At 52.1% G+C, this 24,234-nt stretch overlaps 1 protein-coding gene across 2 annotated transcripts in view; it reads left to right on the plus strand.

Annotated features, from left to right (window-relative positions):
- LOC116940317 (retinal dehydrogenase 2) overlaps positions 1–24,234 on the plus strand; it is a 72,354-nt gene that overhangs the window by 28,382 nt on the left and 19,738 nt on the right. For both annotated transcript variants that reach the window (XM_032949973.2, XM_076067335.1), the window contains exons 2-5: positions 17,117–17,221; positions 17,579–17,719; positions 18,233–18,362; positions 23,685–23,746. In XM_032949973.2, coding sequence (XP_032805864.1) covers positions 17,117–17,221; positions 17,579–17,719; positions 18,233–18,362; positions 23,685–23,746 — 438 coding nt within the window. The remainder of the gene's footprint in view (positions 1–17,116; positions 17,222–17,578; positions 17,720–18,232; positions 18,363–23,684; positions 23,747–24,234) is intronic.

Below are 24,234 nucleotides of genomic sequence, written 5' to 3' on the forward strand. Positions count from 1 at the left end.
GAAAGAAGTTCAACGCACGTGACATTTCGCCAACACAAATGCATCGGGACATTGAGGCACCTTTGGCGATTCCTGTACAGCAGAGCGGTTGGGTGATCATAGGAGAGAGTACAGCAAATAGCTTTCTGACCGGTAATAAACATATATACAGAGTATGATCATCTTTCCCTTACGCCAATGAGTTTCCTTCAATGCATTCTCAAACTCAAAAGGAATCCGGGCCAAACATCCCAACTCAGGACCCTCCCTGACAGTCCTGAGAGTCAGAGTTGGCTCTCTGCGGCACGGGGCCAGGAGGTGGGGAGACGGATATAATTAAAACATTTTAATAATTTACTTCAAGCCCTAAAATATGCTTAGCGATGTGTTATTTTTTTTTTCCCCGATGAGCGACTAATTTGCACGAACCCTCCAGCCATGCGGGCGGGCCCCACGAGGACCTTCACAGGTGATGTGACGGGGCCTCAAATGCCCCCACCACCCCCCCCCCCCCCTCATAGTGAGGTCCCAGCGACAGCTCCCGCTGGCAGCTGCACCAGCTTACACCCCCCCCCCGTACCCTCTGACCCACTCTACCCTGAAAGGGCGCTTGCGATGTCGTGAGGACCCCCCCGCAAATGCCTCCCCACAGACCCCCACAGGCCAGGGCCTGACAAATTACTCCAACACGGGGGAGGGGGGGTGCTCACAGGAGCCCTGAGTGGCTCGTGGTGTGCACACGTGCGAGCGCCCCACGCACCCACACAGCACGCATGCATACAAATACACACTCGCACGTACACCCCACTCACACCCCATGCACGTACACCCCACGCACACACACAAGCACGTCCATGCACACGCTCGTACGAGTGAGTCTTGGGAAGGAGAGCGAATGCCTTGCTGCGGTGTCGGCTGGCTTGGCTGTCCGGCGTGCTCGTTCATTCATCAGGGTTTGTAAAGGCTAAAGCAATTGGCCAAGAGATATTGAACGCGATCGTCATTAACAAATACCGAATTACAATGTAGCACTGGCCCAAATGTTGAAGTTGATTTTAGTGTATACGGTGGCGTTTGATGTCAATTAAAATAAGCAATGCCCCACAGAGCATCTACACAACAAGTTGTAAGGCGGATCCTGCATTTGGGCTGCTTTGACCAATTCCACGATTGGATGTTTGGTGGTGTACAGAACCCTTGGCATAAGACAGGTGCTTCTCACCTTCAGCTTGAATCTCAAACACAAAGTGGCACGATACAAGCAGAGGACCAATTCCGTTGTGTCAATGTTTTGGCTTTTCTGTTTTGAGAATGAGCCATTGACCCCGGGACAATTAGCGTACTCGATATTTTTTTCCTTTCAGTTTTTAAAGACAGCGTTGTTTAATGGGATGGTTGTGGAGTGATTTGTGTGTGTGTGTTTAAAAGTCTGCACGGTGAACGGTAGTGTCGCAGTTAGCGCACTGCGCTACGAACCCGGCGACCCCGCTCAGGGCCAAACACCAGCGACGATCATCTGAACCGGTCCTGGGCCTCCCCTAGGTTGACTCTGCCTCAAATGAGTACCTGGCACGATGTGTAAACATCGCCACTGAGGAGACAAAGGCGATCGGGCGTGGTGTTGGCCACCCACCCCCTCGCGTGCCGTGCCGGCCTTTATCGGTGCTTGCTAACAACACTTGTCCCTACAGTCTGTTGAGGCTACACGGGGGGGTGGGGGTGAATCTTTGTCTTTGTTTGTAAAAGTCTGCACTCGTATGGAAGGACCATTGCAAAGCCTGAACCGTGTGCAGGGGAGAGCCGTCTGCGTTCTGATTTAAGCCACGTGCGCACCAATTGCGAACGTCGAGAGGGAAGTGTTTGTTAATGCATCACTTCCACAAATTTTGCTGTTGTTGTTGCACCACTCGCCACTCGGGTCCGCGTGCCAAAACGTACATTTTGTAAATGAGCGGTTAAATAAATAATTTAGCAAGACAAACTAATGGAGTTTCATTTATTAGGCTCTGCTTGGTCGAAGGGAGAGAGGGGGGGGGGAAACTCATCTTGACCACATTTTTTTTTTTACTCTCAACAAAACCACTTATTTGAAACGCGATCTTTCAAGCCTAAACACATAGCAACGTGAAACCGATTCTAGCCTTTAGCTTGAAAAATCCCTCGGCAGCCCCTGCGCGACTGTGTAATATCCCTGGGAGGTTATAAAACAGCACTAGAGGAGGTCAGCGGCGCCCTTTGAAGTTTCTGCCGAAGCGGACGGAGGGCCATTTGAACGGCGTTTCACCAAAGGGGAAATCTCACTCGCAATATGAAGATATCAGGGAGGAATATTTTTCTTTTAAACCAATAAGACAAAGGCAACGCGAAAACGTCTAGTTAGTTCACGCCATTCGTTTATCGTTCCTCTTTGTTGTCTATTTGTTGTTGTTGTTGTTACTCATTTTACACGTGGCCTTTGAGTGTCGGGGATGAAATGTCAGCCGCAGTGGCTGACATTTGGGGGGGGTCCGTAGCGCGGTGCAATGGAGAGATCTGCTTTTGTTGGCATTGAATCCATCCCCCCCCCTCCCCCTCCCTCAAGGGAAATCACCGGCAGGTTAGCGTGCACGCACCCACGCTGACGTACGTGCGCGTACATATCTACATTATTTAAAATTACGTTTAAGTTCCTCGGAATGCGTACATTTGTTTTCTTCTTCTTCTAAACGTTAAAAGCCCTCCGTGATTAGCGGCGGCGGCGGTGGTGGTGGTGGTGGGGGAGAGGGGTAGGACTACAAATGGTGCCAAGTTCACCATCGGGCATGTGTCAGCAGCGCAGGGCAGTCACAAACGTCAACAGCAACAAACTCCGACGGGAGGGGAGGGGGGGGGGACGCCCACGTGAAGCCAGAGCCTCAAATTACGCAGCGATGCAACACTTTGAACCGTTCGTTATTTGTCGTTCTTTAAACTTTCTCGGTGGATGGGGCGTTCTGCGTGTTCCGTGACGGGTTACGTGCGCGAGGAAGGATGGGGGTGGGGGGGGTGGACGTTCAGTGGCGGCTCCTCTCGTGTCGGCCGCGAGCTCTGAGGAGGCGATTTTGCTGCTGTGGACGCAGATGCGTCTGGGGGTGGAGAGCGAGAGTGGACAGAGTTGCGCGGAATCAGGAGCGGTGGGAGCCGGGTGGAGTGGGGTGGGGTGGGGGGCACAACGTTTAGAAGGAAATGCGGCCAGCATGTTTTATAATTAAACAATTTGTTGCATCATTTCAGCTGGGAGCTCGGAGAACCAATTGGTACCAGATGGGGAAAATTGAAATGGTTTTTGCTTTCCTTTTGCCATTTTTCCCTCTCTCTCTCCCTACCCTCTGTCTTTATCTGATTAACTCAATTAAGGACATTCTTGCTTCTTACTTTTACTTTCGCGTCGATTTTTTTCTGTTTCCCTGGCCCTGTTGTTATTTGTGTGTTTTTTTGGCAACTCGAGCGCTTCCGGTCGGACATAACGAGGAGCAGCGATGCGCCGCCCCCCCCCCCTCTACTTTTAGAAAACGCCTTCAAGGTCGTCCAAAGTTTTATTTTTTTTGCGGGCAGTCGCATTTCTGGCGTAGCACAGCGTTACAATAATTCCATCGCCACCTCGGTTACCATTGCACCGCATGTACGCTGAACTTCTTTCGCACCGTACGTGTGGCCAACCGTGCTGATCGGAGGTGCGGGGGGAAGGACCACAAACTAAACGCACGCAACAACAACAACAACAACGAACCAGTTCACAAGCACTGGCTCGTGAACACCGCGGTGTTGTACGCAACGGCGAGCGAACGTTTCATGATGCGTGTCACAAGCCGTAGCGGGTGTCGGCTGCTCCGCTCGATGGGAACTATCGCGCACGCATTAACCTACGACGTTTAGATTTACGCGTGCTTGCATGCTTTTCCCTATCCTTTGCCACTGCAAAAACACGAGACCCCCTGCCCTTGGCCCTTACAAAACTCCCTTGCAGGTAACTGACGAGAAACAGTGCCGTTGGTGCAATGGCCTTGGTTTGTTGCGTCTCGGACGGGCAGCGCGGGCCGTCGAGTCTCATCTCGCGTCACGCGCACGCGAGCAGAGCGCTCGCGTGCAATCTGCGCCAGCTCCCAGCGGCTGGTGCGGGATTCAGCCCCGGCGTGCGGCGTGGGAAACCGACCCCCCCCCCCCCCCACACACACACACACACCCACACTCTCAAAGACAAAGATCCCCCGCATAGCCTTCACAGACTGTTGGGGCAAGTGCTGTTAGCGAGTAGCACCTATGAAGGCCGGCACGGCACACGACGGGGTGGGTGGCTAGCACCATGCCCGGCCGCCTTTTTCTCCCCTAGTAGCGATGTTTACACACCGCACCAGGTACTTTTTTGAGGTTGAGTCGACCTAGGGAAGGCCCAGGACCGGTTCAGATAATCGTCACCGGTGTCGGGCCATGAGCGGGAATCGTTCTCGGGTCGCCGGGTTCGTAGCGCAGCGCGCTAACCGCTACACCACCGCTCCCCACGCACACACTCGCGCACACACACTCGCGTGTACGTTTACGCCCCGCGGATTGGGAACTGTTGAGGTTCAAAGTGCAGCCCGAGTTAGAGACAGGCGGAAACAAACGCAAGTTACAGGAGGACGGATAGCTGAAAGACAAAGACAGGCCGATGGTCGGATGGATGGAACATAGTTTCAGAGAGGCACAGCAGCACGCAAGCAGTGAAATGAAACAGGCAGAGGAGCAAACAAAAAGACGGTTGATATAGGCAGACATCAGCAGACGGAGAGACAGATTCATAGATGGACAGAGATTCAGAGTATGACACAGACGGACATAAATGGAGAGCTGTGCAAGTTGAGATCCGGTGATACAGACGGACAGATATATTCAGACAAGCAGATAGGTGGGCTTCCTGTGATGATGAACCCGGCTTATAATTATTATATACACGCAGCTGAGATGCGTCCCTTTTTGCAAGGGAGACTTGGAGAGCAGAGTACATCATCATCACTATCATCTGTACTTAATCTACTTCTGGATGAAGCGCCCCCCCCCCCTCCCGCCACAAACTCGCCATGTCTCATGGGTTTGTGATGCCACAAGGTGTCTAGCACCTGCACGTGGGCCAATTCCACCGCCCCATCTCTGCAGTAAACGACATTCTCCGGAGTATTCTCCACTTGGACTGCCAAGTCATCGTTAGGCATAGCCAAGGTCATCGTTTCTGCTCGCGTGGTTTCTTGCCTAAGCCCAATTCTCTGAACAAGAAAAGTGACGTTTCTATCCATATTTAACAGACAAACTGCAACTCCACAAATTCCTTAAATTAAATGTTGCCTGATCAGAAAAAAATGTATATGTTTTGCGCAATAGCCCTTTATACTCGTTGTTTTAAAATCTGGGATTATTTTTTTTTATTTGGAGTTTGTACACCGCAGCTAACACATTCCCTTAATTTTCTAAATACATTTTAATTTAAAAGGGACATTGGCTTACAATTTCAGTGGCATCAAAGATACGGGGACGAGGCCTAGCGTGGTGCGGAGCTTGTTGGTGATAACTGCTGCGGTGCGATGCGGAGGTTGCGGTGTCGAACACTGAACGTGAGCGATGCAAAATTCCCCGATCCAGTAAAGTCACAATGAGTCGGATGACTATTTTTTTTCTAGGAGGGTCCTGCTGTTGCATTGAGTTTTTATTTATTTAAGAAATGTTTTCAGCCAATTTAATGATGAGTGTCTATTATACATTTTGGGGGGGGGGGGGCAACTGAAGCACGCGGAGAAAGTCCCCCGCGTGCGAGAGGGCAACGCTCTATTCCCGTACAGATGGAAACTGATGGCGATTAGTCCTGTCGTTGTACAGCTTTCTCCTGGCGCCCTAGGGTACGGCACCTACTCGACGCCCGCGGGAAGAGAGAGTTTCACACAACATTCGTGTGTGCGGTGATGCACCAACTCCTCCCTGCTGCCTACCACAGTGCTGGATGACAAGCCACGTGCATACCCCACCACCGCCAGTTGGTTGTTTAACGCTTGCGCTAACGCAAATATTATTTCAAAAAGGCCCGTTTTTTTATAACTAAAAAAAGGTATTTTTATTGGTGCCGACGTTTGTGCCAAAAACAGCAGCGGGCGGACGGATGGAACACAATGAATTATTAATTAAAGCCGGCGCTCGGCCGCTATCAAAGTGATCGGCGACTCTTTTTTGGCATCACGGCGACATTTTTGCGGGGGCATTTCATCTCAGTGGGGAGTCCTCTTTTCGCCCGCCGCCCCCCCCCTCCTAACTCGCTTTTTTGTCGTTGTCTTTGTGTCAGTTTAATTTTTATATTTAGTTGTGATGTTTTTTATATTGTTCGTCCCTTCTCTCTCTCTCTCTTTCTCTCTCTCTCTCTCGTTGCTCTTGCTGCCCCTGCGGTAAAGTCGCAGCTTTTGCCAATCGCCGCCCGCCACGCTCATTTATGGATTCCTCGCGCACAATAAGAAAAATACGCAGCAGCCGCTTACATTAAGCGGTCCTTCGCAATACGCCCGCTGAGATATGTTGTTAAAACAAATGTAAATCTCGAACGTTCACTCCTTTAATTTTACTTTATCATCATCATCACTAGCAGCAGAAACAACCTTTGCTCAATCCACTGCTGGATGAATGCCTCCGCCAAGCTGACCATCATCTCGGAACAATCCCGCGATGCAGAAAATGCCCTCGTCACAAACACCTGCACACAAACCGATTTCATCGCTGCATCTCCTATGGGGGCTTTTTTTCTCAACCCAGCACAAGAATAACTTGGGGTGGGGGTGGGGGGAGGCGGTCTCCTCCCCTAATCAGCCGTCGTAATATGGTATTTTATTTTATTTATTTTTTCCCGGCATCTTCATTGAGACCCTAATGGATCGCTTAATCTCCTTAAAATTGTCCGGCGGCTCGGGGAGGATCTCAAGGACATTAGCGCACAACAATGCAACAAAGTGTTTGGTGACAAAGAGCGAGCTGCTGGGGCTTGTACCAGCGCGGCCCGGTAAGGCGAGCCCGCGGGGCCGCTGCCGGCTGCTTCGACGTCGCTCGTCTGCGTGGGCGGTGGGGTCCACACTCCGCTGGCCGGGGAGAATGGGTTGGCTTCAGTCTGGATTGCCCCAGCGAGAACCCCCTGGGTTCAGTGAAGTCTCTCGCCATCCCTCCGACCTCCACCCCTCCCCCCCCCCCCCCGTTCATTAAAATCGCCGCTTGTGAGTTTTAAGCGCTATATCTGGAAGTAAATATTTAATTAAGTGCACATAAAGTGCACAGCCTGCTGAGCTCAGGCCCCATATCTGAAAGTTTGAAAATGATTTCACTGAAACTCACAAAAAGGGTGTTTGCTCTAAGACACGACCTGGGCTGCGGAAGTATCGAGTAGAGTACAGCACAGCACGGAGGTCGGTTGATCTATACTGCAACACGGCGTCTGTCGTAAGATGCGGTCCCCACTTAGAAGCGATGTCAATCTCAATGTCTTTGTATTGAGTTGAGCGCCATTGCCTGGTACGGGTGGAATGGTGGCCGAAGTGGTTGGCGTGGCACACCTCGAGCCTCGATGATCTGAGTTCGATGCCCGGTCGCAGCTGACATCAGTGGCGAGTGGTGTCTGAACTGGTGCTGCCACGCCCCCCCCCACCCCCCCATTCACTAATCTGCACTGACCAATGTGGTGAAGTATGGCCAAACAACCCCTCATGGCCGACATGGCGTCGGGAGGCCTTTGCCCAGTGGGCTTGTACATTGTTCCTAATTCCCAAGGAGGCATCCTTTTCTTTACAGATATAATCCATAACGGATGTGGCCAGAATATCAGAGTGCAATTAGTAGACGACCAGCAGTGGAGGGCATTATTGTGCACCTCCGATTAGCACGGTTGGCGACCTACGGTGCGAACGAAGTTCAACATACGCATACATGTCATTGCCATCATATCACGCATTCGCAAATTCCATCATCGTTATCATCATGAGCCACGATCGATCCACTGCTGAATTAAGGCCTCCCCAAGCCATCACCATCTTGCCGAACACGATTTTCTATTACGTGACCAACCGCGTGGCAGAAAGGCGATGTGAACAGCAGCGCGTGTCCAATTGCGTGACGTGTCGTGTGATGAGAGGGCCCGCGCACAACATTTGCTGCGGAACCACGGACATCCGATCTCGAGCCGCTGACATTCGATCGAGAGAACCCGTGGACTTGGTAGCCCAGGACTAGCAGACATCTGATCCAGCGTCACCGACACGTGATCTGGAAGGCGGTTAGCGGCTGAGCAACCCTCGTTTTAGAGGGCGCGCGCTCGTACGCGTTAGGGTTTTTTTTACCAATGCCGGCGTCTCCTCGAGCCTTTGTGTCATTCCGACTCCCCCCCCCCCACCGATTCCCCCCCCCCCCCCCCACCGAGCCCGACCAACGCGTTCGTGCACCGTTTGGTGTGGACAATGGGAGAAAATTATTTAGGCTTCCTTTGTGTTTTTCGCTGTCGTGGAAGGGGGGGGGGGGGTACGAAAGAGAAGCGGCTGTGGTGTCGCGGGGGAGTGGGTGGGGTGGGGGTACGGTTTGTCATCAGCGTGGCGAGAACCCGTACCCCCCCACCCCCCCCAAGACGCACGTGTGAAGTTCAGGGACAATGGGCGAATTGTCACGCGGGTCGCATTTATTTACCCTGGTCAAAATTACTCGCACGCTCATTACTCTGCATGCACCCGCCACCACCGCCGCCACCACCGCCACCACACGATCATTAGAATCTGAATGCCCCTCGAAATGTAACCGCATCTTTCAAAAATGTTTTACATCAGTGTGAAAAAAAAGTGAAACCACTTTTGGGTTCAATTTGCGTTGGCGGTGCGGGGTGTTGGGGTGGGTGTGCGATCAGGGCCTTGGCATGCACGTAGCCTGGCACGAGCGCCGTGTTGACGTCACCGCCACTTAGTGGCGACTGGCGTTTGTTGTTGTTGTGGTCAAGGCAGGGAATTATGGGAGAGAGGAGAGAAAGTAACGCTCGGGGCACAGAAACCAATGAATAATTAACGATGATTCTGGAGCAACGGTGACCATTTACAGCTCTTCTGTCGACAAACTGCTTGATGAAGGCCTGACCGTCATCGCGTCGATCATGGTGGGGGGTGGGGGGGCCTTTGACCATACTTCACCAGTGAGGCCTGGTGGACGGGATAGAGGTGGACCCCGGGACAGCTGACGATGACACTTCCCACCGATCTTAGCCGAGGACCGGAAATCAAATCTAACTCGGTCCTCTTTATCTGTTAATGAACCCACATTGACGGGCACTCGTGGGCAGTGTCCCTTGTGTTGCTTCGTTTGCACCGATGTCGGACTGGGGTTGTCCATCTGTCCGATGTCGTACTGCGGTTGTCCATCTGTCACGTCTGCGTTTCCCAACACCTCTCTCGCGCTATTTATTTTTCCCCGACGGTTCGGGGTCTGCGCCTGGTGGATGCCGTCTGGTCTCCGGGCGGCTCCGACGCTCTTACTTTCAAAAAACGCTGCGCTCCCATTGCACGGATGTGCCCTCTTCGAAGAGCATAAGTTGCGAAATGAAGAGGAAAAAATGTGGAGACGTGAGGGTTCTTTCGTGTGTTTTGTAAGAAAACAAATATTCCCTCCACCATTCAGCTTCTTTGCCTCAAACACCGAGCGATGTTTACGTTTGAACGACCCAGTACCGACGGGTTGGGAGGGTTTTTTTCTCCTTTGGAAAACCGTTATGACTTTTCTTTCTGTCTATCTTTGACCAATAGCTCTCTTAAATAGAAGTCCTACACAGTATTTGTTTGAGTTGGTTAATGTGCCGTTAACACACGCGCGCACGCGCGCTCATGCGTCCGTGTGGATTGCACGCGCGCGGTCGTGCGTGAGTTTGTGCGTCAAGGGGCACTGTCAGAAACCCATCGCTGCGCGCGTGGTGTGCTGCGCGCGTGGTGTGCTGCGCGCGTGGTGTGCTGCGCGCGTGGTGTGCTGCGCGCGTGGTGTGCTGCGCCCCTCCATCGCTGACCTCGCTGCCAGTGCGTTTGGAACAAAATAAAAAAAGAATCACGCGCGCTTCCCTGCGGCTTGTCCAGCGTATTTCGTTGCGCTCGCGCGAGTCGCAAACGATCGCGTCACAAGGAGGTCATGTTTTTGAGCGCGCAAAACAATTAGCCGTCCGTCACCCCCCCCCTCCTCCTCCACCCACCACCCGCAAGCCACTCGCCACCCGCCCCACTACTTGCAGCAGGGTTTGGGCTTTTTTTATTTGCGTCGTTGCATTATAACAAAAAGAAACCCCGTTGGCGAAATTGCCGTCGATGCATCGAAGAAGGGGGAAACTTTTGCCGCGTTGAAATAAATGCTTTGACGGTTCACATCCGGCCCGCTTCGAGAGAGATCGAGGGTTCAGCCTCCACTTCTCCCCAACGGTCCTCATCTTTGGATACCCGAAGGGCGACGGACTCCAACATCTTCAGGGGCTGGTCAATGTGCTCTTCGGCTACGCCAAGCTCGCCATATACAGAGCGAGGAAGGTAGCCCTGGAGGGGCAACGTCCAGCCAGCAGCCTGGGCATCTTCCGCGCTCTGGTCGGAGCCAGGGTGTGGCTGGAGTTCCGCCATGCGCGGCTGACCCACGCCGTGCCGGCCTTCAAGGAGCAGTGGGCGCTGGAGGAGGCCGTGTGCTCGGTGGCAGATGACGGAGAGCTCTGCATGCAGATCTAAGCTACCCGTCAGAGGCCGTTTGACTGTGGGAAGGGCTGCGTGCAGGTGCAGCACTTGTCGTAGTTATAAAAAAGAGAGAGAGCGAGAGAGTGAGCGAGAGAGAGCGAAATGGAGTAGGAAGAGAGGGGGCAGAGAGAGAGAGAGAGGGGGGCAGAGAGGGGGGTAGAGAGATAGAGCGAAGGGGTAAGGAGAGCAGAAAAAAAGAAAACATATTTTCTTGGGTCTTTCATTTAAAAGGGGACGGGGTGGGGGGTTTACATAAAGCAAAGCAAAAAAAAAACCGAAATGATGAACGGAGAAAAGTGCCGACTACACCGAGCATCTTCTTGTTTCCTCTGATCGTAAAAAAAAGAGAGAGATCGAGAGAGACGGGGTGAGGGAGGGAGGGGGAGGGAGGGAGGGGAGGGAGGCAGGGAGGGAGGGGAGGGAGCGGTGGGAAGGAGGGAGCAGAGGGAGGGGAGGGAGCGGAGGGAGGGAACGGAAGAAGGGAGGGAGGGGAGGGGAGGAAGGGAGAGAGGGAGGGAGCGGAGGGAGGGAGGGAGCGGAGGAAGGGAGGGAAGGAGGGAGGGAGGGAGCGGAGGAAGGGAGGGAAGGAGGGAGGGGGGGAGGGAGGGGAGGGAGGGGAGGGAGGGAGGGAGCGCAACGATCCTGGCGGCCGGTGCCACTCTCCCGTCGTTTCCCCCGGCCGCGCGTCAGCGACGAGCGATGCGCTCCCTCTCCCCGCGGTGTGACACGGCCGTCCCGTGCGTGCGGTTTAACGGCGGCATGCGGGGCGCGGTTGGTTACGGACGGTGCGAAAGAAGTTCAACGTGCATACATAGAAGTCACCACATCGGTCGGTGTGGGTTGACGAAGTGGCGGGTGGAGTGGGAATACGGGACCGATTCAGACATCGCTTGCCACTCGTGCTCATGCTTGTCGTTGGCAAGGAGTTGAGAACTCGGATCGCCAGGTTCGTGGCGCAATTTATTTTTTCTGCCGAAGTCACTGTAGCCACTGCTGCACCCCAGCATGAGAGCTAGTGCTTACATAATTGTAGAAACATTATGTTCTCGGGTGAGTGAGTGATTGATTGATTGACTGATCACGAGTTAATAGTCTCAGCCTCAGTCACTATGACACAATTAGATTTCACGTGAAATTTGCACGTATTTTAATGCGTTCCAGGTGTGGCGTGAATCTCCAAAACACAAGAATTTCGGCCAGACCTTAGCACGTTTTGTAAACCTTAATTCGCCGACCTGCGCGAAGTAGTTTTACACACACACATTCGATGCCAGTCGGTTCCTTATTTCCCACAACAAAAAACAATCAGCCACGGAACATTTGTGGAACTTTCGCTGCGACGCACAGCCAGCCGTATGACTTGTCAACATGTCAACAAAACGTTCGCCAAACTCGGGCAAATTCTCAAGAAGCGGAGATTTCTGGGCAGAAAATCCAAACAAACACCGTCAGGCTCCCTCCACCACCCAGCCGTGCCCCCCTCTCTCCTAGTCCCCCCCCCCACCCCCCACATCCTCACACGCCCGCCCATCTCGCACGCACACAAACGCGGCACCCAGCGACACCTCCACTCGCCCCACGTGCTCACTTTAACACCTCAGGGTGCTTGGCAAAGTCATTGCGACGTTCTCCTTTTGCAGTCACTAAAACCCACGGGCCTCATTATCCCACTCGACGCCCACCGACACTTTGCGGAACGTAATGAAGTCCGAGCTGTTTGCGGGGGCGTAGAAAACGATGTTGTGGAAGCGAGAGAGCACGCAGGGACAAATTAGGGATTTAAGAATGTTATGGCCACATTCACATACTGACCAACAACAAAAACAACAACCCCGAAACCCATTGGCTAGGCGACTCTCCCCACTGCTGGCGATGGAAGAGAGAGAGAGATAGAGACGTTGGCGCGTTTCCTCCAGAAGTCCGACGACGAAGAACGCCTCCAGAAATGCGTGCGTATTCCCAGCAATGGTATGCTTCCACGCTGCCGCTAATAATGGGAACGTCTGCACAACGGTATTCTTCCTCCTCTAAGCCAGAGAGGGCCCATTGTCACCTCCGATTTAGCCCCCGCACCTCCGATTCGCACGGTTGGCTACATAAGGTGCGAAATAAGTTCTACATACATGCATAGCACGGTGGGTTACGTACGGTGCGAAAGAAGTTCAACATACATAGCACGGTTGGCTACGTACGGTGCGAACGAAGTTAAACTTACATCACATAGAGTTGGCTGCTATAATCGTTTTTCCCCCATGTGTGCTTCTCTTCTCTGGTCAAATCCATTTTCACCAAATGTCTTTTCACCGACTTGTCCTTACAGCTCGCCACCCTCGATCTCCCCTCCATCGCCCTCTGTTCCTTCTGCCCTCCCACCGGCATTTCCGTCCATGGCCCCCTTCTAATTCCATCAAATTGTTGTTTGTCCCTTCCCTCCTCAACGCGTGCGTCCGAACATTCAGACGTGCGTTTAAGGCACTTTGTGTGAATTTTAATCTTACGCATTGACGTGGTTTTACCAGGACAAACACTCTCGCGTACATAGAACTTCTTTCGCACCGTACGTAGAACTTCTTTCGCACCGTACGTAGCCAACCGTGCTATTTATATACGTAGAACTTATTTCATACCGTACGCAACCAACTGTGATACCCGGCCTCGCTGCGCGCTACTTTACTAAGGGGGGGGGGGGGCAGGGGTGGGGGTGGGTTACTACAGCGGGAGCTGTCGACGACATCGGTTTAAAAATGCCGAGGGCACGTTTGACCTGCTGGGGACATTCCCACGTTGAGCATTCGCTCCTGCGTCTGGGTTATCCGTGTTGGTCGCGCGTGCATCTTTGGTTCTTCCGTCGGACGCGGACTTTTTTTTCTTTCAAACAGCCAAAATAAATTTCGCCGCCCACGCAAAGTATCCACGGCGTTTATTAAAACGTTTAATTTACGTTCACGAAAAGATATTCGGTTCAAAGCGGTGAAATTCCCCTCGACCAAATATTAACCAAAAAAAAAAGCACCCCTAATTTATCGTGTTTTAACGTGAACACAACAAGAGGCGCATTTATTCATTTATTTATTGCGCTTTGTGTTGAGCGACGCACAAACGTTCATGAGCCTGGCAATCATCCAAACCCGTGCGGCCGTGCTCTCTCTCCGTAGCCGATCGATGTGGACGGAGTGTGTGGACTTTGAGAGCTCGTGTCAGAGACGCGGTGCTGTTGCTGTTGTTGGTTTTCTTGTCAACGTTGTTGTTGTTCTTGGTTTTTTTTTTTGGGGGGGAGGACAATTTAAGCCGTGCGAAAAAAATAATCGAGTTTCGACACTTTTCTTGTTTTTGTTGTTGCTGTTTTTGAACGGAGGGCCGAAAATTACTGCACATGAGAGAGAGAGCGAGAATCCTTAATTAGCAAAATACACATCGTGTCACTTTAACACCTAAACTGTAATTAAAAAAAAATCTGCCTGCCACGAGAGGGGAGGAGGATGAGAAGGAAGATCAAAATCAAAAGTCAAACGGAAAACCCGAGGGGAACATCGCAGGTGCCTGTCCGTGCGCGCGTACACGCGTGGGATTTTATTTATTTAGTCCGACGAGCAAGAGGGGGGGGGGGGGGTCGGCAAGCCGTGCTGCGGCGGAGGATTCATTGAATAGACGCCTCCTCCTCGTCCTCCTCCTCGTCCTCCTCCCGCGTCGCTTCCACCCCCCACTGCACCCCCGTAGCCGGTGATGCCGAGCGCCACCCATTGGCTGTCCCTCTGCGGTGTCAAAGGGAGGCGAGGGGGGGCCTCTTCACGCCTCGCTGACGCCAGGCCGGGCGTCCAAAAACAAAACTCGCAACCTGCCTCGGCTGTTCCGCTCGCCTGTTTTGTTTTTGTTGTTATTGGGTTTTTTTTTTTGGGGGGGGGGGGGGGGTTCTGCTCCTGCAAGCGGTCGACCGACTTGAGGTGCACCCAAGGCCCTTAGTTTCAGCCGGGTCTCTTCGGGTCGGCATCCTGGAAAATCTATAGCACCCGGCACAGCACATCCAGTATATCTAACACGACTTCGTCACGTGCCACCCATCCTCCAGGCTACCAACAAGCCGGAAACATATCCAGTGAGAAATTAAGCCCTGTGCTCGCTGCCCTTCCATTCCCTCCCATCTTGCACCTCTCTACCTCAAGTTTTCCCTATTTAAGTCCAACCTGGGGACTCTTTATATTGTGCCCATGACCGATGGCCTCTGACTCTCTTGTACAATCAATACTCTCACCGTTTCTGTACAGAGCGTCTTGAGGTGCGGTTACTTTTTGTTGTTAGCCGCTACGCAAACCCAAATTGCGTCGCGTGTCCTATGAATACACGCTCGACCCACAGCACCACGGAAGCTCGATTGACGGCTATCGGACGTTTTGGCGAGACGCGCCAGGCCCAACAAGGAAAACATTCGGCGAGAAACGCAAAGCCCTCTGCGTGTCCCACGTGCGCACGCGAGCGAGAGCCGCGCCGAGTTGGCCTGGCCGCCGGAGTTGGGCCGGCGACGTGCGGACAGACTTGCGGCGAGCGTTTTGTGTCGGCGTCCTGGGCGTCACTTTCACGCCCCGAGTGCCGCCAGCCGTGATCGTCCCGGTCGCGGCTCTCGCGAGCTGTCGTGGTGAGAGCCACGAACGGTGGGAATCCGGGGATCGATTTACGCAACTGCTTGTCCACTCGACTGCGGATACCGCCTTGGCAGTCTGGAATGTTCTTATCAATGGCAGAAATGCCCTCTGTGATCAGAGTAAATCTGCACGCGCAAGATCCCCCCGGTACAACATGAAGGCGTGTCGTGTCGCGTCAATAACTGTTGTGTTTCCAGCACTGAGACGCGCTATGCAGGTCCGATGTTGATGCTGTGTGAGCAGCGAGTAGGAACACAGCCGGAGCACAAGGGGACACACAGCAATGAGAGATTGTCCATTGTAGGTCCAAGTGCTGCAAATAACTTGGGTGGCCACCTGTCATGGTTTTTGCTAGGATCATTCACTTTTTGAGGCAGCTGTCCTGGAAAAGCTGTCAGTCCTCTCAGAAGATTAATCGTTAAAAGTTAAATTGTTGTTCTTGTTGTTCAGCTGTGCAATAATGGGCCTTAACTGGTAAAATAAAAATGGTTTATTTTTTTCTCCCCTCGATATCCTTCTTCTCACTACATGTCCCGGATTTCTTGCATCTCAGAGGTGGCAACCTTTACCAGTGCCTCCAGCTGAGGTTCATTCGCCAGAGGGAAGTTTTTTTTTTGTTGCTTAAACAAAAGCCGCCGAAACCTCCGGGGCCCCCATCCTAAATCCCGCTAATCCGGCGTAAGCGGCGGATTTGTCATTCCTAAGTGGCGTTCAGGCTCCTCCCTGCGCCAGCCCCCACAGGTGCCATGGGCCCCATTTCTTAAATACTTTGTAAAACAGAAGAAGAAGCAGAAGAAGAGGAAGAAGAAGCAGAAGAAGAAGAAGAGGAAGAAAAAGAAGCAGAAGAAGACAAAGAAGAAGCAGAAGAAGAAGCAGAAGAAGACAAAGAAGAAAAAGAAGAAGAAGAAGACCTCCCACTCGCACAAGGCATGCGAAACTCTCGTAAACATTTGTCAAGTTGTCAATTCCACCCCGCAAAAAGTGTGATGTCACCATAATGAACGGTTTAAACCGGCAAAGGTTCAGTTTTTAGGTCTTGGCAACGACAAAGTCTCGGCGTTATGTTGATATTTTTAAATCAGCATCTCTTCCAGGTTTCTCTCACCGGAGTGTCGTTGTCTCAGTGTTGTCTTCTATACCAATTTAAAAGCAGGGCATCAGATTTTTTGTTTAAATTATCATCCAGCTCTATGTCCAGTCTCCAACTTGTATCTTTCTGGTCTCTCTATAATGTGCTATTAAGACGGGCTCTCACGCGAAACGTCACCTGTTATATATTTTATCATTTTAATGCCACACACGGTCTTATTGACAAAAGTGTTAAAAACAATTTGCGAATATTGCTTGTGCACCACTGCCGACGCAGCATCACCTAGTAATTTGTTGTCTCAATGAGCACTTAATAACGTTACATATACGTATATAAACAACATATATTGTATAGTGTTTACATTTCTTCATCAATAGGTGTGTATCACGGCTTTATGTATGGTATGTTTGGATGGGGGAATGTATGAATTGCGCAGGAAAGGGAATATGTGCAAGAGGACACACGCCACTGAGATGAAGCGACGAAATCGGCTCGTACGCAGGAACTAGATGCATTGTAGCATCGCGTGACCATGAGAGATGGCGAGGGCTTGGGGGGGGGGTGGGGGGGGGAGGAGGCTTTCATCCAGCAGTGGAGAGACGATGGCCACCGCCGACGATGATGATGTGAATGGTACCGTGTTCGTACGTCGCACTCGGCAGATCTTCATCGGAAACGAGTGGCGCGACTCCATCAGCGGCAGGACCTTCCCGACCTTCGACCCCGCGAGCGGAGAGAAGCTCTGCGATGTGCAGGAGGGAGACCACGTGAGTCTGCTTACCGCGAGGCGGCTCTCGGGAGGGATGTGAGGGTTAGTGGATCATGTAGAGATTTAACAATAAAAAAAACCCCATGCTCATCGGACCATTGTCCAGTCCTTCCTGAAAATAAATTTTGAGACTCGTCGAGACAATTAATTGGCAATATGGAACTTCTACAAATGACCCGAGGCTTAATCGCTCCTTGTGGACACCCATTCAGACGAAACAATTTTAAGCATATATATGTATACAACTATGCTTACCCTGACAATTGGCAAAGGCTTAAGGAGGGCCTTTGTTTTTTTATTGTTTTTCTGAGTTTTTGTTCGTGTTTGTGTTTATTTTCCCCGCTTTCCGTTGCAGGAGGACGTGAACGTCGCGGTGGTGGCGGCACGGGAGGCGTTTGTGCTGGGCTCCCCGTGGAGGCGCATGGACGCGTCGGACCGCGGGGTGCTGCTGTCGCGTCTCGCCGACCTGGTGGAGCGGGAGCGCACCACGCTTGCCGTGAGACGCCTCCCTCCCTACCTCCTCCACCGGCACCCGATAGCCACGCATCCCCTCGCTCACTCACCCATGCACCCAGCCACGCACCCACTCGCTCATCCAGGCACGCACCCACTCGCTCACCCAGCCATGCACACACATACACACATTGGGTCGAGATATGACATTATTTTGGATGATTAGATTTTGAAAACAGTTTGTGAGGATGTTTATATTCCACATCTCTGGTAGAGTGGCATAGGCACGTGACTAGAAGTGGCCACACAGGTATATTGGATGCGGTCTGCTGGGCAGACCTGACTCAAATCTCAAAACAATATTTAACTTGCACAAATGTATGTTTCGCGAAATAGACAAATTGTTGTTCAACCGTGAACTCAGATTTAAGCCCCATGTATCTCTCCTAACGCTCCAATCTCTCCCTAACCCTCTCGTTTCCCCTTTACTTCACCCCCCCCCCCCTCCTTCACCCCCCAACCCCTGTATGTCCCTGCCGCTTCTCCTGGTTGACAGACGCTGGAGTCGATGGACTCGGGGAAGCCCTTCCTGCCGGCGTTCTTCGTGGACGTGACCGGGGCCGTTAAGACGCTGCGCTATTTCGCCGGCTGGTGCGACAAGATCCAAGGGCGCACCATTCCCGTGGGTGAGTTCCTCGCATGGACACACGCACGCTCACGCACGTACGCACGCTCACGCACGTACGCACGCTCACGCACGTACACACGCTCACGCACACGTGCACGCTTGCACGGGAGGTTCCCACGGTGTGACAGTGGCAGGGGCGGATCCCAACAATTCAAGAATGGACCTACATTTGTAAAAACTAAATCTCAATCATACAAAGTATTTTCTATAGTTGTTTCCACCACTGTGGAGTGGTATAGTTTTTCATGTACATCGTCGCAGACAAAGATCCCCCACATAGCCTAAACAGGCAGTTGGGGCAAGTGCCGGCAAGGCACACGAGGGGGTGGGTGGCCAGCACCTCACCCTTGTCGTCTTTGTCTTCCGAGTACTGATGTTTACACACCACACCAGGTACTCATTGAAGGCTGAGTCTATCTAGCAATAGAAGTATGAGTGGTTTAGATATGCGTCACTGTTATTAGTCGTGAGCGGGAATCGAACTCTGGCCACCGGACTTCGTAGTGTAGTGAAATAACCACTACTCCACTGCTCCACCGCTCCACTACTCCCCTTACATACAGACAAAAACAAAGATCCCCCAAATAGACTTAAACTATAGGGCTAAGTGTTGTTAGCGAGTACCTATGAAGGCCGGCATGGCACACGAGGGAGTGGGTAGACAGTATCACGCCAGGCCACCTTTGTCTCCCTAGTGGAGATGTTAACACGCCACACCAGGTACCCATTTCAGGCTGAGTCGACCTAGGAGAGGCCCAGGACCCATTCGGATAATCGCCACTGGTGTCGGCCGTGAGAGGTAATCGAACTCGGGCCGCCGGCTTTGTTGTGCAGCGCGTTAACCACTGCGTTACCGCTCTCCACAAAGACAAAGATCACCCGTATAGCTCCCCGCACGCACACGTGCGCACACGCACACGTACGTGCGTGCGAACTTCGTCTCGAGCCAACGAGAACGTCCTTCAGCAAAAAAAAAAAACACGCATGCAGGCCAAGACACTGTCACCCATTGCCGCTAATGCACAGGGACCTTAAGAGCAAACGCGGCCACATAGCATGAAGCGCGAAGCGCGTGCGGTCCAGTGCGTGGGATTAATCCCATCGGCTGCACAGCACATTTCTACGGTTGCTCACAGCTCACGGGTGTTCTTGCAGCTTAAATAAAATGTCTACGTCTCGGAATCAAGCCTCCCGTGGACGAGATGCAACGTTTCTTTGTTTTCGCGGGGTCCCCGACAGTGTGTGACGGTAGCGCTGCATTCATATCGATTCAAGCCCAGACTGTGACAGTTTGAATATTAATGGTGGATTTTTCTTAAAATATTGTTCCCCACTCCCGTCTCCCCCCCACCACCCTCACTGCCTTTGTCTACCCAAGTGTAAATTTAAACACGGAGGCATTTGCAACCAACATTATGGGTCGCAGAGAGAGTCAGGCTTATTGCGGTCTGACCCAAAAATCAATTATGGATTCCCCGCAGTTGATCAGCAGGCCACGGCTGCGTGGTTGAAGTAAAGTTTGGGGATTCATTTTTTCCAGGACGCCTGGCAAGCGTCCAAGGGTAGGCCAAATACCTTCTCTCTTTCTCTCGCTCGGATCTCAGTCTGGTGGGAGGCCCTTGCGTCAGCAGTGGCATGAGCAAGGGCTGCAACTTCACCCTTTTTTTATTACTTTTCACACCGATGCCGCAGAGGGGCAATTTCAAATCATTTCCTCGCATGGCACGCGGCGACGGAGGGATCGTTCCCTCGCCAATAGCGACGGAGGGATCGGTCCGTCACCGCGGAGTTTACACCATAGAGCTCGATGCATTTCCGACCATCATCACCTAGCCAGTGAACTAGAACACGTACACCAAGCTCTCAAGATGATTGGATATTCAGACGACACAATCCGTAAAGCTATCACCCCAACCAGAGAACTATCTGAGGACCCAATCAAAACCCATCACCTTGTCATACATAGCAGAGGTCACCAAAAATATTTCCAAAATAATGAGCACACACAAGATCCAGGTTCGATTTAACACAGTACATAAAATTCGTGATCTGATCCCATCTGTGAAGGATGTGATCCCTGACATGCAATCCCCCGGCGTCTACAAACCAAGCTGTGTCTGCGGCAGTAGTTACATTGGGAAAATTAAGCGACATGTCTCAGACCGTGTTCGTGACCATAAGGCAGATCTGAAACACGGTAGGACCAATACATCGGCCGTGGCTGATCATGGGATTAATGCGGTGGGCTCACACGAAATTGATTTCTCTAAGACAAAGGTACTTTTCAAACCCACTGGTTATCAATAGAGATTCGTTCATGAAGACATCCATATATACAGACTCAGACACAATTTCAACCAAGAGGATGGGTACAAACTGAGCAATCACTGGAAGGACGTTATCAACCAGTTTAAGTCATAACTGGCTGTGATGTTCCCATCCTACCACCTTCCGATGTTAGTTGTTATTTTCGCCTTTCCGATTTTACATTAACAGGTAAAATTTCTCACATTAACATAGCCACCTCAGCGCAATCGCCGTGGAGGCTGCTCACCGATCTTACATTAACATACTAATCTCTCACATTAACATGCTAATCTCTCACATTAACATGCTAATCTCTCACATTAACATAGCCACCTCAGCGCGCTCGCCGTGGAGGCTGCTCACCGACCTTACATTAACTTGCTAATTTTTGCCTGGCAGCTCTTCAATTGGTGGAAAATCCATCACCGTCGTGGTCGCCGCCCACCACCTACATTAACATAAGCTGCCCCACCCATACTGCTGACATTTGGACTACGCCCATTTCAAACCTTTACAAACAGTTTGACTTTAAAAGCTAACCCCCTTTTCCAAATGACGACCGCTTGTGTTGCGATCGAAACGTCGTAGTTTTTCGTTATTTTCTTTGAATCTATCTACGTGACTTTACCGAAAGACCCAAAGAATAGCACGTTCATGCTCACGTGTTTGGTAGAGTGGTGTGCATGTGCGTGCATGTATGTGTGTGTGTTGTACATGGTGGTGCCAGTGGTTAGCAGCACTGGTGCTCAGAAAAGTCAGCTACCCGAATTCGAGTCCCGTAAGCTACCAATAACAGTGACAATTATCTGCGCCGGTCCTGGGACTCACCAAGGTCTATCCAGCTTCAAATGAGGATCTGGTGTGTAAACATCGCCATTAGGGAGACAAAGGCGGCCAGGCATAATCCTGGTCATCCACCCCCTAGCGTGCTCGTGCCGGCCTTCATACATGCTCGCTATCAGCATATCAGCACTTGCCCCAGCAGCCTGAATAGCTGTTTTCGAGTGTGTACGCATGCGCATGCGTACGTTTTTAACACGTGCACGCGTCCATTCAAATAAGCCGAAACTCTCAATGCTGCGTTTGCCAACAAAGTAGCCGTGCCGTATCTCCGCTTCCCTGTGCGAGCTCTCAATTAGCCTCGGCCATCTGCGCATCCCAGCGCCGGAGAGAAAAAAACCCCGACACTTGCCACGATGACCGCGTTTCCCGAAGGGCCCCCGTCCCACTGAGCCAAGTTCAGTCGGTGCCGACGTCCGGCAAACTCAAGGCACAAATGACGCACACTTAGAAAACTCTGGCTCTGCAGATTTCACGAAAGCTGTCAGGCGTGGGGGGGGGAGGGGGCGAGGGGGGGGGGGCAGCCGCGACGGCGTTACGGTAGAAGTTGTTTATTAAAACGCGACGCAGTGGGGGGGGGGGGGGGGGGCGAGAGGGTGAGACGGTCGGTGACTGGCAGCGGAGAAGAGGACGGTCTTGAACGTTAACTTGAACAAGGTGGGGGTGGAGGGGGGAAGAGTTTGAGCTTCGATTTATTTTGCTTTACCAGCCGAGAACTCAAGAGGCCAGGTTGAGTCTCATTTGCGAGTGACCAAAATGGCAATAGCGTAACAACTAAGTACAACAACAACAACAGAACAAATATCCACGACAGCAAAAACAAACGTTGTAGAAAGGGGAGCCAAAAAAATAACCGATCCGCGGTGCAGAAGAAATCGCTTGTGTCAGCGCAAGCAAAAAATAAAATGAACGTTAAATTAAAATGCATTTCCGTATTAGAACGTGGGTCGAACAAATTACTGCAGCATAAAAAAAGTCAGCCCATTCGTAGACAAAATGTGAAAAGTATTGCAGACGGCCAGAGGGGATTGCGGATGGTGGAAACAGCAGCAGGAGGGAGGGAGTTGAGGGAAGGGAGGGAGGGGAGGGAGAGGGGAGCAGGCTGTAAATCGAGCGAAGACTGGCGTAGGGTTTCGAGTAGTAGAGCGGAGATGAAAATAAACTGTAGACTACATTTATATTTCACCAGGTGTAAGGCCCACTTGAGCTGTGTAGCTCTTTTTCAGAAGCGACCTGGCCATCACAAATGATGGCTCAACGAAGTGGCTCATTGCCACGTGGACAATGATAACAGTAGCCAGAATTACTCAGCGCGTGACGTCGATTCTGAATCTGGAGGGACAACACAGAGGACCCGGAGACAAATCCACGCGGCCACGGGGAGAGAGAGAGAGAGCGAGAGAACCCGCAAACTCCAAATGCACAGCGGACGTCAGGGTCGGGATTGAACTCACGACCTCCTGCATCCCAGGCGAGGTCTTTAACGTCTCGCGGAGCAGCGGCCCGATGCTGCCTCGAATGCAGCTGTGAGGCAGGGGACGAGAGCTGTGAAATCTGCCAAAGTCGGCGGAGATTGCCCAGCCAAAAGTATGGGCATTTGCTTGTTTTTTACGTTTGCAAGAGCAAATATAATTCCCGCGAGTTTGCAATCGCGGAGGGGGGGATGGGGCTGTGGGTATGATTTACGGGGGGGGGGGAGGCATGATGACTATCGTTAAAGAAGTTCCAACTTGAATGAGCCTGTAGTGAAAATAACGAAACAGCTGAACACGTTGGTCAATCCCACTGTGGCGCTTTAAAAGGAATAAAAAATATATAGCGGACGACGTTTCGGGCAATGGCCCTTCTTCAGAGCGCATGAATCATGCGCATTTCCCGTCCGCACAGCGTCGTCCTGCACACTTCGGGACGTTCGGCTTGTTGGACACTGGCCGCGTTGACCAAAGCATTGCCCACAAATTTCACAAAACACAAAACCAGATCGAAAATAAGCATTTGCAAATATGAGGATGCAATTGTGCCCTGATCTCTACCCATCGGCTGGCGCCACCACCAATCAATGATCATTCTACTTTTGAAGACAAGCGCGTGCTGTGAAGCGTTTGTGTAATCCGCGCCGCACGCACGATTTTCCCTTGCTCGTTTCTATAACCGTGTTTATTTTGGTGTCCAGATGGCGAATACTTCACATTCACACGGCACGAGCCCATCGGGGTGTGTGGACAGATCATCCCGGTAAGGAAGACCCCCCCCCCACCACCACCAACTCCCCTTTGCTGACCTCTGGCCCATCACAGCCATACCCGCCCATTAATAAACACACGGGCAACGCCAGGCATCTGACCTCCCCCCCCCCCCGCCCTGCCGCTGTAATCACAGAGATCACAGCCTCGGAGCGGGCGCTCCCGTCCGTGTGCCGGCCCCCTCCTCCTCCACCCGTCCGTGTGGCCCCCCTCCACCCCCCCCCCACCCCCCGCAGCACGATAGTCAGAAATATGCGGAAAAATAGAACGATGTGCCCCTCCCTGCTGCGCCGGTCTTGACCCTGGGCAGCCGTGTAGATTTCACCGAGTCTTCCCTGCGAGGGAGGCAATCGTCTCAGTGGGCGCTCACCTGCACTGAAGGACACAGAGCTTCTTGCCTGTTTTCTCAACTAACCCATGCCCCTGCTTGTATGGCTACCTACCGACCTACGCTGTCACCCATCTTACTTACATTCTGTC

The sequence above is a fragment of the Petromyzon marinus genome, chromosome 1, assembly GCF_048934315.1.
Source record: "Petromyzon marinus isolate PM22_M1 ecotype Great Lakes invasive population chromosome 1, UKy_Petmar_22M1.pri1.0, whole genome shotgun sequence".
NCBI classification, from domain to species: domain Eukaryota; kingdom Metazoa; phylum Chordata; class Hyperoartia; order Petromyzontiformes; family Petromyzontidae; genus Petromyzon; species Petromyzon marinus.